The sequence below is a fragment of the Scyliorhinus canicula genome, chromosome 13 (genome assembly GCF_902713615.1).
Source record: "Scyliorhinus canicula chromosome 13, sScyCan1.1, whole genome shotgun sequence".
NCBI classification, from domain to species: domain Eukaryota; kingdom Metazoa; phylum Chordata; class Chondrichthyes; order Carcharhiniformes; family Scyliorhinidae; genus Scyliorhinus; species Scyliorhinus canicula.
In genome coordinates this window covers 34983589-35002223 of record NC_052158.1, presented here as the reverse complement: position 1 = coordinate 35002223, position 18635 = coordinate 34983589, and the positions used below count along the sequence as shown (strand labels likewise).

The 18635-nt window shown below is 52.2% G+C and overlaps 1 protein-coding gene across 1 annotated transcript in view; it reads right to left on the bottom strand.

The window, feature by feature from the left end:
• The window catches only part of LOC119976548 (hemicentin-1-like), a 40540-nt gene extending 25077 nt beyond the window's left edge, over nt 1–15463 (bottom strand). The window contains 2 exon segments of the mRNA XM_038817121.1: nt 9771–9878; nt 15387–15463. Of these exon segments, the coding sequence (XP_038673049.1) occupies nt 9771–9878; nt 15387–15420 (142 nt within the window). The 5' untranslated portion in view covers nt 15421–15463.
• Between the last annotated feature and the right edge of the window lie 3172 nt (nt 15464–18635).

Here is an 18635-nt window from a genome sequence, read left to right as displayed (position 1 = left end):
CGTTTTGGAAAACGATGATTTTTATTTTGGAGTTGGGGGCAGGTGCACCGATTGAGCATAAGAACTATGAGCAGGAGTAGGCCATTCAGCCTTTTGAGCCCATTCCACCCGTTCGACGGAGATCACTGGAGATTCTGGAGATTCCCCCCCTCCAGTACTGGCGGATCTTCTGTTTCGACACTTCCGGAGGGGTATGGACATAGTGAATAGAGAGATATTGTTCCCGCTGAAGAGAGCTAAAGAGCTACATGGGGCTGGTTTAGCACACTGGGCTAAACAGCTGGCTTGTAATGCAGAACAAGGCCAGCAGCGTGGGTTCAATTCCCGTACCGGCCTCCCCGAACAGGTGCCGGAAAGTGGCGACTAGCGGTTTTTCACAGTAACTTCATTGAAGCCTACTTGTGACAATAAGCGATTATTATTAAAGGGCACAGATTCAAAATAGTTGACAAAATTAGTAAAAGTGATGTGAGAAACATATAGTCATAGAATTCACAATGCAGATGGAGGCCATTCAGCCCAACAAGTCTGCACCGGCCCTTGGAATTAGCACCCCACTGAAGCCCACACCCGTAACCCAGTAACCCTACCTTACTTTTTGGACATGAAGGTTCGCGACTCCTCCCACTCCACACACCCCCAGCCAGGGAGAAACATCCTTCCTGTACCCACCCTAGCGAACGCTGTAAGAATTCTGTCTGTTTGAATGAAGTGTCTCTCATTCTTCTAAAACCCCCAGAGAATAAAGGCCCATCTATTTAATCTCCCCATTAGACAAACCATCCATCCCAGGAATTGGTGAACCTCCGTTATAGTTCCATTATAGCAAGTGTATTTTTCCTCAGGTAAAGAGACAAAAACTTCATTCCCTGAGTTGATGATCACATTTGGAATGGAACACAGGATCGCGAGGAGGCCATTCGGCCCCTCGAGCCTATCCCCATTAAATGAGAAGCCTGTGGCTGATCTGCATTTTAACTCCATCCACCCACCTTGGCACCAAACGCCGTGGAATAATCTACCAATCTCAAATTTATAAATTTTCTTTTTTTTTTTTTTTTTTTTAATTTTTTTATTGGAATTTTTTACAGAAAATATAACAAAAAGTATAGCAAAAAGCAGTAATATGCAACTAACAGCCCCATAACACCCACAATTCCCCCCATACCGTAACATCACATGTATCACATTCCCCCACCCCCCCCCAAACAAGAGAACTTAACCATAAATTAAAATTAGATAAATCAAATTTAAATAAAATAAGCTAACATAATCAACGTCCCCCCCCCCCCCCCCCCCCCCCCCGGGTTGCTGCTGCTACTGTCCCAGTACCCTATCGTTGAGCCAGAAAGTCGAGGAAAGGTTGCCACCGTTTAAAGAACCCTTGCACCGATCCGCTCAGGGCGAATTTAACCTTCTCAAGCTTAATAAAACCAGCCATGTCATTGATCCAGGTCTCCACGCTTGGGGGCCTCGCGTCCTTCCACTGTAGCAAAATCCTTCGCCGGGCTACTAGGGACGCAAAGGCCAGCACACCGGCCTCTTTCGCCTCCTGCACTCCCGGCTCTACCCCAACCCCAAAGATCGCGAGTCCCCATCCTGGCTTGACCCTGGATCCCACCACCCTTGACACCGTCCTCGCCACCCCCTTCCAGAACTCCTCCAATGCCGGGCATGCCCAGAACATATGGGCATGGTTCGCTGGACTCCCCGAGCACCTGGCACACCTATCTTCACCCCCAAAGAACCTATTCATCCTCGTCCCAGTCATGTGGGCCCTATGCAGCACCTTGAATTGGATGAGGCTAAGCCGCGCACACGAGGAGGAAGAATTTACCCTCTCCAGGGCATCAGCCCATGTCCCGTCTTCGATCTGTTCCCCCAGTTCCCCCTCCCACTTCGTTTTCAGCTCCTCTACTGACGCCTCTTCCTTCTCCTGCATAAGCTTGTAGATATCGGATATCTTCCCCTCCCCGACCCAGACCCCCGAGAGCACCCTGTCACTCACCCCCTTCGCGGGGAGCGCAGGGAATCCCTCCACCTGCCGTCTAGCAAATGCCTTTACCTGCAGATATCTAAACATGTTTCCCGGCGGGAGCCCAAATTTCTCTTCCAACTCCCCCAGGCTCGCAAACCTTCCGTCGATAAACAGGTCCTTCAGCTGTCTAATGCCCGCTCTATACCATCCCCGAAATCCCCCATCCATGTTCCCCGGGACGAACCTATGGTTCCCCCTTAACGGAGCCTCCATCGAGCCCCCCACTTCTCCCCTATGTCGCCTCCACTGCCCCCAAATCTTGAGGGTAGCCGCCACCACCGGACTCGTGGTATACCTCGTGGGAGGGAGCGGCCACGGCGCCGTTACCAGGGCCCCCAGGCTTGTATCCCCACAGGACGCTCTCTCCATCCGTTTCCATGCTGCCCCCTCCTCCTCCATCACCCACTTACGCACCATCGACACGTTGGCCGCCCAGTAATACCCCGAGAGGTTGGGCAACGCCAGCCCCCCCCCATCCCTACTCCGCTCCAAGAAGACCCTCTTCACCCTCGGGGTGCCATGCGCCCAAACAAATCCCATGATGCTGCTGGTCACCCTTTTAAAAAAGGCCCTAGGGATAAAGATGGGCAAGCACTGGAAGAGGAACAAGAACCTCGGGAGAACCGTCATTTTGACGGATTGCACTCTGCCCGCCAGCGATAGCGGCACCATGTCCCACCTTTTAAATTCCTCCTCCATCTGTTCCACTAGTCTGGTGAAGTTAAGCTTATGAAGAGCCCCCCAACTCCTGGCCACCTGCACCCCCAGGTACCTGAAACTCTTCACTGCCCTCCTGAAGGGGAGCCTCCCAATTCCCTCCTCCTGATCTCCCGGGTGCACTACAAATACCTCGCTCTTTCCTAAGTTCAGCTTATAGCCCGAGAAGCCCCCAAATTCCGCTAACAGTTCCATCACCCCCGGCATTCCCCCCTCTGGGTCCGCCACATATAACAGCAGGTCGTCTGCATACAGCGATACCCGGTGCTCCTCCCCCCCCCGCACCAGACCCCTCCACTTCCCTGACTCCCTCAACGCCATGGCCAGCGGTTCAATCGCCAGTGCAAAGAGCAGGGGGGACAGGGGACACCCCTGCCTGGTCCCACGATAAAGCCTAAAATACTCCGATCTCCTTCCATTTGTGACTACACTCGCCATCGGCGCCGCGTAAAGCAGCCTCACCCATTTGATGAATCCCTCCCCAAATCCAAACCTCTCCAGCACCTCCCATAGGTACCCCCACTCAACTCTATCAAACGCCTTCTCTGCATCCAGCGCCACCACTATCTCCGCCTCCCCCTCCACTGCCGGCATCATGATAACATTGAGCAGTCTCCGCACATTCGTGTTGAGCTGCCGCCCCTTGACAAACCCTGTCTGATCTTCATGAATTACCTCTGGCACACAATCCTCTATCCTGGTAGCCAGGATCTTCGCCAGCAACTTAGCGTCTACGTTAAGGAGTGAAATAGGCCTATATGATCCGCACTGCAAGGGGTCCTTATCCCGTTTTAGGATCAAAGAGATCAGTGCCCGCGACATCGTCGGGGGCAAAGCCCCCCCCTCCCACGCCTCATTGAAAGTTCGCACCAGCAGGGGACCCACCAGGTCCGCATATATTTTGTAAAATTCTGCCGGGAACCCGTCCGGCCCCGGGGCCTTACCTGACTGCATTTGCCCGATCCCCCTGACTAGCTCCTCCAACTCTATCGGCGCCCCCAGCCCCTCAACCAGCCTCTCTTGAACCCTTGGGAAACATAGCCTGTTCATGAAGCTCTCCATCCCCTCTCTCCCCCTCGGAGGTTCCGACCGGTACAATCCCTCGTAAAAGTCCCTAAAGACCCCGTTTACTTCTGTCCCCTTCTGCACTACATTTCCACCCCCATCCTTCACTCCCCCAATTTCCCTAGCCGCATCTCGCCTACGGAGCTGATGCGCCAACATCCTGCTCGCCTTCTCTCCATACTCATATACCGCACCCTGCGCCCTCCTCCACTGTGTCTCCGCCTTTCTGGTGGTCAACAAGTCAAAATTGGCCTGCAACCTGCGCCGTTCTCCCAGCAACCCTTCCTCCGGTGCCTCCGCATATCTCCTGTCCACCTCCAGAAGCTCTCCCACCAGTCTCTCCCTCTCCTTCCTCTCCCTCCTTTCCCTGTGGGCCCGGATGGAGATCAGCTCCCCCCGGATCACTGCTTTCAGAGCCTCCCAGACCATCCCCACCTGGACCTCCCCCGTATCATTGGTAACCAGATACCCCTCAATGCTTCTCCGAACCCTCTTACACACCTCCTCCTCCGCCAGCATCCCCACATCCAGGCGCCAGAGCGGGCGCTGGTCCCGTGCCTCCCCCATCTCCAGATCAATCCAGTGCGGGGCATGGTCTGAAATCGCTATGGCCGAATACTCGGCATCCTGCACCCTCGGGATCAACCCCCTGCTCAGGACAAAAAAGTCTATCCGGGAATAAACCCTATGGACGTGAGAGAAAAAGGAATACTCCCGCGCTCTCGGTCTCCCAAACCTCCAGGGATCCACCCCTCCCATCTGGTCCATGTATCCCCTCAGCACTTTGGCCGCCGCCGGTCTCCTACCCGTCCTTGAACTGGACCGGTCCAGTGTGGGATCCAGCACTGTGTTAAAATCTCCCCCCATGATCAGGCCCCCTGCCTCCAGGTCCGGGACGCGGCCCAACAAGCGCCTCATGAAGCCAGCATCATCCCAATTCGGGGCATATACGTTCACCAGCACCACCTTCTCTCCCTGCAGCCTACCCCTCACCATGATATATCTGCCCTCCTTGTCCGACACCACCTCAGCCGCCTCAAACGCCACCCTCTTCCCCACTAGAATCGCCACCCCCCGGTTCTTTGTGTCCAATCCTGAATGATAAACCTGCCCCACCCACCCCTTCCTCAGACGGACTTGGTCCGCCACCTTCAGGTGGGTCTCCTGGAGCATAGCCACGTCCGCCTTCAACCCCCTTAGATGGGAGACCACCCTGGTTCTCTTAACCGGCCCGTTCAGCCCCCTCACGTTCCAGGTAATCAGCCGGATCAGAGGGCAACCCGCCCCCCTCCCCTGCCGACTAGCCATAGCTTGGCAGATGTTCGCCCCAGGCCAGCATACCCCGCTCGACCCGTTCCCCATGGCGATAGCGCCTCTCCTCTTCCCCCCCGGCCCTCATCGGCTCCTTCCTAGTCATTCCAGCAGCAACCCGGTATCCCCCCCCACCCCCCTCCCCCCCCCAGGCTAGGACCCCTCCTAGCCGCGACGCACCCTCCATGGTACTTCCGTGAGTCAGCTGACTTCTGCTGACCCCGGCAGCTCCCGCCAAAACCTATCCCCTCCCGGCTTGGGGTCATCCCCCTCTTGCCACACCTCCTTGGCATTATTGCAGCGCAGGAAAAAAGACCCGTAGAGGCCCTTCCCCCATCGCAAGCTCCACCCCCTTGCCCCGCAGCGCGGGAAACCAGAGGAAAGCCCGCGCTTTCATACTGCCACACCCCACCCTTCTGACGCAGTTCCCCAAAATCCAGTTTCCCCTCAATCCCCAGCCCCGTACAGAAGAGAACATATAGAACACAAACCCCCAACACTCCCCACCTACCCCACAACCATACCCAACAGACAAACCCACCCGTAAACAGAGCAAAAAGAAAACCAGCATACATAACACACATTTCGAAGTTGAAAAAGTTGAAACAGTTGGAACAAAACAGCCACAGCGGAAACAACGCTGGCCAACGTATGTTCCCAGGCCCTAGTTCAAGTCCAGCTTCTCCGCCTGTACAAAGGCCCACGCCTCCTCCGGGAACTCGAAGTAGTGGTGCCGGTCCTTGTATGTCACCCACAGGCGCGCAGGCTGCAGCATTCCAAACCTGACCTGCTTAGCATGAAGCACCGCCTTCGTCCGGTTGAACCTGGCCCGCCGCTTAGCCACTTCCGCACTCCAGTCCTGGTAGATCCTCACTACCGAATTCTCCCATTTACTGCTCCTCTCTTTCTTGGCCCAGCGCAGCACACACTCCCGGTCACTGAATCGGTGGAACCGCACCAGCACCGCCCTCGGGGGCTCATCTGCCTTGGGCCTCCTGGCCATCACTCTGTGCGCTCCCTCGAGCTCCAGGGGCAAATGGAAGGACCCTGCTCCCATCAACGAGCTCAACAACGTGGTCACATACGCCGGGAGATCCGACCCCTCCAGCCCCTCCGCCAGGCCCAGGATCCTCAGATTCTTTCGCCTCGTGCGAACGTCCAGCTCCTCCAAGCGGTCCTGCCACTTTTTATGAAGTGCCTCGTGCAACTCCACTTTCCCAACGAGGATCACGGCCTCCTCCTCTCTTTCAACGGCCTGCCGCTGCAACTCCCGAATAGACTCCTCCTGTGCCGCCTGGGTCCCAAGCAGCTTGGTCGCAGTTGCATTCATGGAGTCCAGCAGCTCAGCCTTCAGCTCAGCAAAACAACGTAGGAGCGAGGCCTGTTGCTCCTGCGCCCACTTCCACCAGTCCTCGGGTGTTGCGCCGGCCGCCATTTTGTTTTTCTTCCCACGTTTTTTTTGGGGCGTTTCTGCAGCCTTTTTCACCATATAGTGTGGGGCAAGTTCTTCCAGGCACCTTCCCCCACCGGGATATGTAGCAACAGCACTGTTTGGGGCCCTCAAAACGGCCCAAAAGCCCTTAAATAGCGGGAGCGCCGGCCGCCATTTTGTTTTTTTTTCACCCGTTTTTTTGGGGGCGTTACTGCAGCCTTTTTCACCAGATAATGTGGGGCAAGTTCTTCCAGGCACCTTCCCCCACTAGGATGTGTAGAAACAGCGCCGTTTGGGGCCCTCAAAACGGCCCAAAAGTCCCTAAATAGCAGGAGTGCCGGCCGCCATTTTGTTTTTCTTCCCCCGTTTTTTTGGGGGAGTTACTGCAGCCTTTTTCTTCTTCCCACTCCAGGTGAGCACCATATAGTGTGGGGCAAGTTCTTCCAGGCACCTTCCCCCACCGGGATGCGTAGAAACAGCTCCGTTTGGGGCCCTCGAAACGGCCCAAAAGTCCCTAAATAGCAGGAGCTGCCGAATGTGTGGCTTAGCTCCGCATAGCCGCAACTGGAAGTCAAAATTTATAAATTTTCAATTGATTCCCTCCCTCCCTCGCCACCAGCCTCAACAGCTTCACGTATTTTTTCACGTGGCCTTTGCTGGCAGAGTTGGGGTGCCTCGTTCTCTTGGCCATTTCAGAGAGGGTTAGTCGCTGTGTGGGGTCTGGAGTCGCATGTTGGCCAGACCAGGGAAGGACAGGCAGATTTCCTCATCTTCATAGTTATCATAGAATTTACAGTGCAGAAGGAGGCCATTTGGTCCATCGAGTCTGCACCAGCTCTTGGAAAGAGCACCCTACCCAAGGTCAACACCTCCACCCTATCCCCGTAACCCAGTAACCCCACCCAACACCAAGGGCAATTTTGGACACTAAGGGCAATTTATCATGGCCAATCCACCTAACCCGCACATCTTTGGACTGTGGCTGGAAACTGGAGCACCCGGAGGAAACCCACGCACACACGGGGAGGATGTGCAGACTCCGCACAGACAGTGACCCAAGCCGGAATCGAACCTGGGACCCTGGAGCTGTGAAGCAATTGTGCTATCCACAATGCTCCCATGCTGCCTTCTGGAGGACATCTTGTGGAGGGAGAGAGATTGTCGGTGCTGCGGCCAACGACAGGCTGGCACTTCCAAAGCCCCTTTCCCAACTTCCCCTTCCAGCCCTTTGTGGGAGTATTCATGCGGCCTAATCACCATGGTAACGCAGGAGAGAGCCGCCAATTGGTGCACAGTAGGCTCCCATACACAGCAAAGAGACAAGGCGCCGCATCTGGTGCAGCTGTTGTTTTTATTTATATAAATTTAGAGTACCCAATTAATCTTTTCCAATTAGAGGGCAATTTAGCGTGGTCAATCCACCTCCCCTGCACATCTTTGGGTTCTGGGGGTGAAACCCAAGCCATAATTTCAGGATATGTCGCTCACTCCCTGTCACCACGTGCATTACTCAGTTACGCTGTGCAAATGAATGGGTCGGTAAGTTGGCACAGTGGTTAGCACTGCTGCCTCACAGCTCCAGGGACCCGGGTTCAATTCTGGCCTCGGGTGACTGTGTGAATTTTACACGTTCTCCCCGTGTCTGCGTGGGTTTCCTCCAGGTGCTCCGGTTTCCTCCACAGTCCAAAGATGCGCAGATTGGGTGGATTGGCCATGCTAAATTGCCCCATATTGGCCAAAGTTGCGGAGGTTAGGCGAGGTTACAGAGACAGGGCGGGGGAGTGGACCTCGATGGGGTGCTCTTACAGACGGTCAGTGCAGGCCTGATGGGCTGAATGGCCACCTTCTGCACTGTTGGAAGTTTAAGTTACAGAATCAAAAGGTCTAGAAAATATCCCAACAGGCTCAGCACCAAGAGTCAGAGGAACAACCTGATTTTCCCTTAACCTGCCCAGTGCTGCACTGTTGGGGGAGGGGGTGGGGTGCTGTCTTTCTGTTGAGACATCAAACCGAAGTGCTGTCTACCCTCTCTGACAGGTGGATCTGACAGCCACTACTTCACAGAGAGACTGGCAAACCCTGCCTGATAACCCGACCAATATTTATCCCTCAACCATATAAATGGCTTACAAGGGCAGGTCAGAGGTTAGGAATTCTGTGACTAGAAACTCACCTCCTGTCCACCATCAGGAGTGTGATGGAATACTCCCCACTTGCCTGGATGAGTGCAGCCCTAACAACGCTCAAGAAGCTCGATACCATCCAGGACAAAGCAGCCCACTTGATTGGCACCCCTTCCACAAACATTGACTCCTTCCACACCGTTACACAATTGTCAGCCGTGTGTACCATCTACAAGATGCACTGCAGAAACTCACCAAGGCTCCTTAGGCAACACCTTCCAAGCCCACGACCGCTACCACCTATAAGGACAAGGGCAGTAGATACATGGGAACCCCACCACCTGGAAGTTCTCCGCTGACTCACCCACCGCTCCTTCACTGTCGCTGGGTCAAATCCTGGAGCTCCCTCCCGATCAGTACAGTGGGTATACCTGCACCTCAGGGCTTGCAGCGGTTCAAGAGGACAGATCGCCACCACCTTCTGGAGGGGCAGTTAGGGATGGACAATCAGGGCGGCACGTAGCACAGTGGTTAGCACTGAGGCGCTGAGGACCCGGGTTCAAATCCCAGCCCTCGGTCACTGTCCGCGTGGAGTTTGCACATTCTCCCCGTGTCTGCGTGTGTTTCACCCCCACAACCCAAAGATGTGCAGGTTAGGTGGATTGGCCATGCTAAATTGCCCCTTAATTGGCAAAAAAAATAATTGGGTACTCTAGGGATGGACAGTAAATGCTGGGCCTATACAGCAGCACCCACATCCCATGAATAAATTGAAAAAAGATCAAATATTGCGAAAAACTAATTTTCTCGCCGTTATCACACTGCTGTTTGTGGGAACTTTCTGTGCACAGATGGGTTGCTGTGTCTCCTATGTTACGACGGTGCATCCAGTGTATTTCATTGGCTTCGGTATTTGGAGAGGTGTTGAAGTTGAGAAAAATGCTGTGTAAACGTGAGTCATTTTTCCTTTTTCCAACCGTACCCAGCTGTTTGTGTGGGAATCCTACTTCATCTTAACTGCCGGTGTAATTCGACACACACCCCACCACCCTTTACCACCACCTGCCCTGGCTTCCGTACTTACTTTGCCGATAGGCTATCCACGAGATCACGCTGGCAGCGATTACTCCCACCGCCAAGACCTCCCACACGTGATTGGACCAGCTGGAGACTCCAGAGGGATACAATCGCCCTGTAAAAACATGAAGATTGACACTATCCAGCTGATAATAGACGTCACGTGACTCGCAGAACCTGAGCTCACACACACAAAATACCGAGATTACCGGGTCAGTAATCCAGAGGCTCCCCAAGCTAACACTCTGGGGGACGGGCTCACTGGGCTAAACCGCTGGCTTGCAATGCAGAACAAGGCCAGCAGCGCAGGTTCAATTCCCGAACAGGCGTCGGAATGTGGCGACGAGGGGTTTTCCACGGTAACTTCATTGAAGCCCACTTGTGATAATAAGCCATTATTATTATTAAATCCTATCACGGCAGCTGGTGCAATTTAAATTCAACAAATAAATCTGGAATTATAAAGCCGGTCTCAGTAATTTAGCATCGATTGTTGTCAAAAACCCAGTTGGGAAATCTGCTGCCCTTATCCCTGTCTGGCCTACATGTAACTGCAGACCCACAGAAATGTGCTTGACTCTGGACTACCCCTCTCTCAAACGGCTGAGTGAGACACTATGTTCAAGGGCAATTAGGGATGAGCAACAAGTGCCAGACCAGTCAGCAACGCCCCACATTCCAATGAAAGAAAAAATATAAATATATAAATATTATATATATATTTAACAAGCTGTGTTCTCAGAGGGGAGGCCGGGACGTAATGGTATTGTAACTGGACCAGTAATCCAGAGAACCCGGGTAATGCTCCAGGGACCCACATTCAAATCCTTCCATGATAGATGGCAGAAGTTGAAATCAATACAAAACTGGAATTAAAAGTCTAATGATGACCAAGAAACCATTGTCGATTGTTGTAACAACCCACCTGGTTCGCTAATGTCCTTCAGGGAAGGAAATCTGCCATCCTTACCTAGTCTGGCCTACATGGGACTCTAGACCCACACAGCGATGCGGTTGGTTCTTAATTGCCCCTCTGAAATGGCCGAGCAAGCAGCTCGGTTGAAGGGAGTTAAGGGTGGGCGAGAAATGCTGTGGCCCAGCCAGCGACACCCAGATCGCGTGCAAGAATTCAGGACATGACCTTGATTGGAAAACTGGTTGCCCATTGGGATAGGATGGTTTGGGGTTCTGCTCTACGCTGACGTGACCTATGTGAAGTGGGGGAGGGGGAAAGTGAGCTGCCTTCCTGAATTGAGGGGGTAGGGGTAGTGAGAGTGTGTCACTGACGCCATCTGAAGGCATGCACACTGACACTGCCCAGTCCAGATGCCAACCATGGCCCTGTAGGTAGCAGCGCCGTTCGGTGGGGTTACTGAGTTACGGGGATATGGGGATATACCCCTAGGTGTCTACAAAGGAGTGGGGTTACAGGAATAGCGTGGGCTTAAGTGGGGTGCTCTTTCCAAGGGCCATTTCAGACTCGATGGGCTGAATGGCCTCCTTCTGCACTATAAATTCTCTGATTCTATGAATATCCGAAGGCTGTGGGTTTGAGTTCCATTCGAGGGCCTGGAGCACAATGGCCCGGGTAACATTCCCAGACCCGTACCGAGGGAGTGCAAACCATCGGAGGTACCGTCTTCTGGGAGTGGCATTAATCAGAGGTCCCATCAGCCCTCGCAAGCATGAACCTTAAACATCCCCGTTCTCTTTCTAAGAACATCACAAAACAGATGATATATAAAACAGATATATTAGTGTGGATAGGGTTTGGCTATCCAACTGGGAGAGTTGGCATCAACTCATTTGCAGCTTACCAAACGGTAGCTCGCGGACTGCCAAAAGCATCACTGCTGGGGTCTCAATTATTTATGGGTTAAATTTCCTGGTTGCTTGTCTTGGTAAAAACACAGTTCTATTTAAAACACATCTATTACATACCTTCCAGGTGTTACAGATGCTGACACTATTTTCTGCATTGAACATTGAAAATCCTGAAATTTGAAATTCAACTATGAACTAAAGGGTTAATGAATTGGATGAAGGGACTGACTGAATTGTAGCCAGATCTGCTGATGATACAAAGACAGTTAAGAAAGCAAATTGTGAGGATACAATATCTGCAAAGCGATGTAGACAGATAAAATGAGTGAGCAAAGATTTGGCATGTGAAGTGAAGTATAATAAGTAATGTTTCAAACTGCCTCCTTTGGTTCAAGATGAAATTAAGCAGTTTGGCAAGGAGGAATATGGCCAAAGGTAACAAGTGCGTGTGATCTGGCTGTCATGCGGAGAGGAGCCCAGGTTAAAAATTATTGAAGATAAGGAGCAACTTTCAACTCAATCACTCACAAAGGACAGTTGTTCCTTTGAAAACGCAGGAGTCTCAGTCAGAGTGAGAGACCTGGAGAGGTGAAGACCCACCAGAGGTACAGCACTACCAGGCAGAGGAAAAGGACTGGCTTGCCATCCGAAGAAACGAGGATTGGGAAGAAAATCACCAGAGAGTACCTTGCCACTGGAAGTCCATTAGATTATTCGCAATGGGAGTCGCGTGAAGGGACTTTTGTTTTGTAGCCATCTGGGATGGCCACTTCCAGCATATAAAATGGACACTCGCAGAGCATACAGGGAAAAATGGACAATGCAAAGTAGCAAGCAGGCACAGAGCCTGAATGTGCATTTAGAAGACAGACTGCAAACAGAACCGAAACTCTTAGCCGATTTGCACATTGATGGCCCATCTCCGATGAACAAACGACTAGTGCTCAGGTAGCCGATACCGTCCCAGACATTCTGGCGCCACTACCTCAGCAAGAAGATGCACACAAAGCAAGGCCAACGGCCACTTAGGACACGCCCAGCCATCAAGGCACCCACCCCTTTATTGGCTCAGATCAATGGCGGTGATCGAGAAGCTGCCCAATTGATTGGGACCAAGTTTAAGGCCCACCTAAAAGTGCGCGAAGCCCCCCGAGTATAAGAAGGAACCCCCGCCATGTGTTCACTCTCTTGGAATCGGCTTTCAACTGGAGAGACCCCTCCACCTGCACCACCAGAAGCAAGTTCAAGCTCAATGCTCGCTACCAGACGGACGACCAGAGCTATACTCCTGCTACTGCTTCGAACCCAACAGCCTCGCATCCGCACAATGGCCACTGTTCCTCTGACTTAAGTGGGCACCCAAAGTTAAGTATAGGTGTTAGTGATAGACATAGTTTAGCCTGTAGTGTTATTGTACATGAGTAAATCATACTGTGTGTAAATAAAGTAGTATTGACTTTGAACTAACTAACTGGTGTATTGGCTTTTTGATCGGTGTTCGGTTGAACCTTGTGGCGGTATCAAGAGATACCTGGCGACTCTGAAAGCACATTCATAATTAAGATTAAGAAAGGTGCCCTTATTAATCGCCATATTTATAACCATTAAAAGAGAGCAACAGTTTAAAAGGACATTGGAAGATTCACCGTGGCGAGGACAAGAGAACAGATCTTAGAACCAGAGGAGCCTTGGGCTTTCCATACAAGACTATGTTTCAATGAGAGTATGGTGTAATGTATGAACAAACCATGGGGTTATTGGCTATGTTAAGAAGTTACTGAGAAATCATTTTTTTGGTAATTAGTATATTAGTTGCCTAATAAGTACTGTTTAGTGTATATTGATTTTAGTGTGCGAGTTACAGAAAAGGCTTAAAATGCAAACATCTCATCATGTTATCTTGAATGTTGTCCAGTGAGGAACTCATATCTCTTTATACAGATTATTGGTCTGTCTGGGGATTGTAGTATTGAGGATGTCCACTCTGCTCGGAAGAATAATAATAAGAATAATATTTAAATGAAGACTGTAGTATGCTGGGGCACAGAGGGATCCGGACGTCCTGGTGCATGAATCACAAAACGTTAGCATGTATGTACAGCAATTCGTTATGAAGGCAAATGGAATGATGGCCTTCATTGAAAAGTGTGCTGGGATAATAAAAGTCAGTAGGTCTTGCTACAACCACACAGGGCATTGGCGAGACTGCACCTTGTGATGAACCAAGGTAGACTTTCATCCGTCTACATCGCTAGTTATTCCTAGAACAGGTCTGTCGCCAGAGTCTTCGAGATTGAGGGGGCGCCACTCAACATCAAGCATGGCTGGCTAGGAGCCCCTCACTCCCTTGCCGCCAACCATTGGCATGTTTGGAAGGATTGTTGCAGGTTGACACACTCAACCTGTTTGACCGCGTTATGAACCTTCCTTTAGCCATTGAGTCCTCGGGGTGGGACTACCCGGAGCTTCCAGCTCAGAGAGGCAGGACGCTATCCCACTGCACCACAAGACCGCCCAAGGACCACTTTGGTCTTCGTAATTAAGGAAATTGATACTTTTGGAAGGTGTTCAAGGATGATCCCTGGGATGAATGGTTTGCCTGACAAGGGAAGGGTGGACCTGTACTCATTAGAGTTTAAAAGAATGAGAAGTGATCTTATCAAGACATGTAGGATGCTGAGAGGCTGTTACCCCTAAATGGGGTGGTGGGTGGAGAATTTAGAACTAAGGGAGGGCAGGATTACAAATAAGGAATCTCCCATTCAAGGCGGAGATGAGGAGGAATTTCTTCTCTCATGGGGGGGGGTGTTAATATTTGGAATTCTCTCCCCAGAGAGAGGCTGCCCAGTCACAGAATAAATTCAAGGCTGAGTTCCGTAGATTTTCCATTGACAAAAGGGGAAATCAAAGCTTATGGGGTGACCGTCAGAATCATAGAATCCCTACGGTGCAGAAGGAGGTCATTTGGCCCATCGGGTCTGCACCAACCCGCCGAAAGAGCATCCTACCTCGGCCCACTCCCCCGCAGCAACTCCATCTAACGTTTGGGACACCAAGGGCAATTTTAGCGTGGTCAAACTTGCCCATCTTGCACATCTTTGGACTGTGGGAGGAAACCGGAGCACCCGGAGGAAACCCACAGAGACACGGGGGGAACGTATAAACTCCACACAGTCACCCGAGGCCGGAATCGAACCCGGGTCCCAGGTGGTGCGAGGCAGCAGTGCTAACCATCATGCCACTCATTGTGCCACAGTGCCCGCCCGTGACCAAAAGGGAGTTGAGGCCACAATCAGGGCAGCCGATGCTGAATTTACCGAATGGGATAGCAGGCTGGAGGGGCCGAATGGCCTCCACCAGCTTCTATTTCTTCCGGTCTTAACAGGTCTTTACAAAACCCGTGCCAGCCGCAGCCGAAGATTGTTTTATTTTTAAAAAAGCTTTTGAGGCAGTCCTGTTATCCCCATATGCTCCCAGCACAAGTCAATGTTGGCTGGGACAGCTTGCAGTCAATTACACTCATGCACGATGCAGTCAATTACATTGTATCCCAGACTGTGCTACCGTGAGAGAGGTAGAGAGCTACCGTGAGAGAGGTAGAGAGCTACCGTGGTTTCCTGTTATTGATGAAATGGCCGAGGCTGTGTGGAGCACGTCAGTTTCTCAGTCTCGCTCTGTCTGCCTGCCTGCCCCACTCTCACTATCGCTCCGAGGTCGCTGTTACTGGTTGCATGTCAACAGCAACATCCCCTCAAACAATACACACACACGTTGGGGTTGAAGCTAAGGGAAACCTTACCCGAAGGTGGACGAAAGAACCCCACGGCGCTCATGCTGAACAAGCTCTTGAACATGTAAACTTCTCAACAAACTTCCTGATCTGGACAAACGCAACGTCGTGCAAACCAATCACAATAAAAACAGCCCCGACGCGTAACCAGTTACCAGGCAGTAAGATCCACAGATTGTGTCTGTATCATTTGCTGTGCCTCTGGATTCTTTACCCATCACTCCCCAAGTAGTTGTCTCAAACCTCTCTGTGTTTACCTCGAGCGATTGCTTTTCAAAACAACAATAATAATCTTTATTAGTGTCACAAGTAGCTTACATTATGGGCACACGGTAGCATAGTGGTTAGCACAATTGCTTCACAGCTCCAGAGTCCCAGGATCGACTCCCGGCTTGGGTCACTGTCTGTGCGGAGTCTGCACGTTCTCCCCGTGTGTGCGTGGATTTCCTCCGGGTGCTCCAGTTTCCTCCCACAGTCCAAAGATGTGCAGGTTAGGTGGATTGGCCATGATAAATTGCCCCTCGTGTCCAAAATTGCCCTTCGTGTTAGGTGGAGTTACTGGGTTATGGGGATAGGGTGGAAGTGTGGGCTTGGGTAGGGTGCTCTTTCCAAAAGCCGGTGCAGACTCGAGGGGCTGAATGGCCTCCTTCTGCACTGTATATTCTATGATTAACACTGCAGGGAAGTTACTGTGAAAAGCCCCTAGTGGTCACATTCCGGCGTCTGTTCGAGTACACAGAGGGAGAATTGAGAATGTCCAATTCACCTAACAACCCGTCTTTCGGGACTTCATAGAGCACCATATATTGCCCATCCCTAATTGCCCCCCCAGCGAGCCGCCCTCCTGGAAATGCTGCGGTTCCTGTATGAGTCAGGTAAATATGTGAGGGAGAAAGTAACCGGACATGTGAGATTGGAGTAGGATTGGGAGGAGGTGTGGACTGTAGGGCCGAATGGCCTGTTTATGTATAGATACAATGTGTTGTGGAGAGGGCGGGGGGGGGGGGGGCTCCTTTCTTCACTCACTCTCCTTCCCAAAATTTAACGGTGTTTTTTTATTCTGATTTCCCCCAAGTGGTGGCACTTTTCCCCCAACCCTTACATTTGAATTGTTCCAGCACCTCTATGGTGTCAGTGGTGGGCACACTGCACACTGTAGGCGGGGGGGGAGGGGGGGGGGGGAGGCACAGGAGGCCCTTCTGGGTTCTGAGTACGGCCCTTGAAACATTTTGTTAACCATTGCCCACGGGCAGAATTGTGAGGGCAGGTAAAGCGAGGGTGCGTGAAGTGAGGGTGCATGAAGCGAGGGTGCGTGAAGCGAGGGTGCGTGAAGCGAGGGTGCGTGAAGCGAGGGTGTGAAGCGAGGGTGTGTGTTAAGTGAGGGTGTGTGAAGCGAGGGTGCGTGAATTGCGGGTGCGTGAAGTGAGGGTGTGTGAAGTGAGGGTGTGTGAAGCGAGGGTGCATGAAGTGAGGGTGCGTGAAGTGAGGGTGTGTGAAGTGAGGGTGTGTGAAGTGAGGGTGTGTGAAGTGAGGGTGTGTGAAGTGAGGGTGTGTGAAGTGAGGGTGTGTGAAGTGAGGGTGTGTGAAACGAGGGTGTGTGACACGAGGGTGTGTGAAACGAGGGTGTGTGTTAAGTGAGGGTGTGTGAAGCGAGGGTGCGTGAAGTGAGGGTGTGTGAAGCAAGGGTGCGTGAAGTGAGGGTGTGTGAAGTGAGGTTATGTGGTGAGGGTGCATGAAGTGAGGGTGTGTGAAGCGAGGGTGTGTGTGAAGTGAGGGTGCGTGAAGCGAGGGTGTGTGAAGTGAGGGTGTGTGAAGTGAGGGTGTGTGAAGCGAGGGTGCGTGAAGCGAGGGTGCGTGAAGTGAGGGTGTGTGAAGTGAGGGTGTGTGAAGTGAGGGTGTGTGAAGTGAGGGTGCGTGAAGTGAGGGTGCGTGAAACGAGGGTGTGTGAAACGAGGGTGTGTGAAACGAGGGTGTGTGTTAAGTGAGGGTGTGTGAAGCGAGGGTGCATGAAGTGAGGGTGTGTGAAACGAGGGTATGTGAAGTGAGGTTATGTGGTGAGGGTGCGTGAAGTGAGGGTGTGTGAAGTGAGGTTATGTGGTGAGGGTGCGTGAAGTGAGGGTGTGTGAAGTGAGGGTGCGTAAAGTGAGGGTGTGTGAAGTGAGGTTGCGTGAAGTGAGGGTGTGTTAAGTGAGGGTGTGTGAAGTCAGGGTGTGTGAAGTGAGGGTGTGTGTGAAGTGAGGGTGTGTGAAGTGAGGGTGTGTGAAGTGAGGGTGTGTGAAGTGAGGGTGTGTGATGCGAGGGTGTGTGAAGCGAGTGTACGTGAAGTGAGGGTACGTGAAGTGAGGGTACGTGAAGTGAGGGTATGTGAAGCGAGGGTGTGTGAAACGAGGGTTGTGTTAAGTGAGGGTGAGTGAAGTGAGGGTGTGTTAAGTGAGGGTGTGTGAAGTGAGGGTGTGTGAAGCAAGGGTGTGTGAAGCGAGGGTACGTGAAGTGAGGGTGTGTGAAGCGAGGGTGTGTGAAGTGAGGGTGTGTGTGAAGCGAGGGTGTGTGAAACACGGGTGTGTGAAGTGAGGGTGTGTGAAGCGAGGGTGTGTGAAGTGAGGGTGTGTGAAGCGAGGGTGTGTGAAGTAAGAGTGTGTGAAGTGAGGGTGCGTGAAGTGAGGGTGTGTGAAGTGAGGGTACGTGAAGCGAGGGTGTGTGAACCGAGGGTGTGTGAAGTGAGGGTGTGTGAAGCGAGGGTGTGTGAAGTGAGGGTGTGTGAAGCGAAGGTGTGTGAAGTGAGGGTGTGTGAAGCGAGGGTGTGTGAAGTGAGGGTGTGTGGTGAGGGTGCGTGAAGTGAGGGTGTGTGAAGTGAGGGTACGTGAAGCGAGGGTGTGTGAAGTGAGGGTGTGTGAAGTCAGGGTGTGTGAAGTGAGGGTATGTGAAGCGAGGGTACGTGGAGCGAGGGTGTGTGAAGTGAGGGTGTGTGAAGTGAGGGTGTGTGAGGTGAGGGTGTGTGAAGTGAGGGTGTGTGAAGTGAGGATGTGTGTGAAGTGAGGGTGTGTGTGAAGTGAGGGTGTGTGAAGTGAGGGTGTGTGAAGTGAGGGTGTGTGTGAAGTGAGGGTGTGTGTGAAGTGAGGGTACGTGAAGTGAGGGTGCATGAAGCGAGGGTGCGTGAAGCGAGGGTGCGTGAAGCGAGGGTGTGAAGCGAGGGTGTGTGTTAAGTGCGGGTGTGTGAAGCGAGGGTGCGTGAAGTGCGGGTATGTGAAGTGAGGGTGT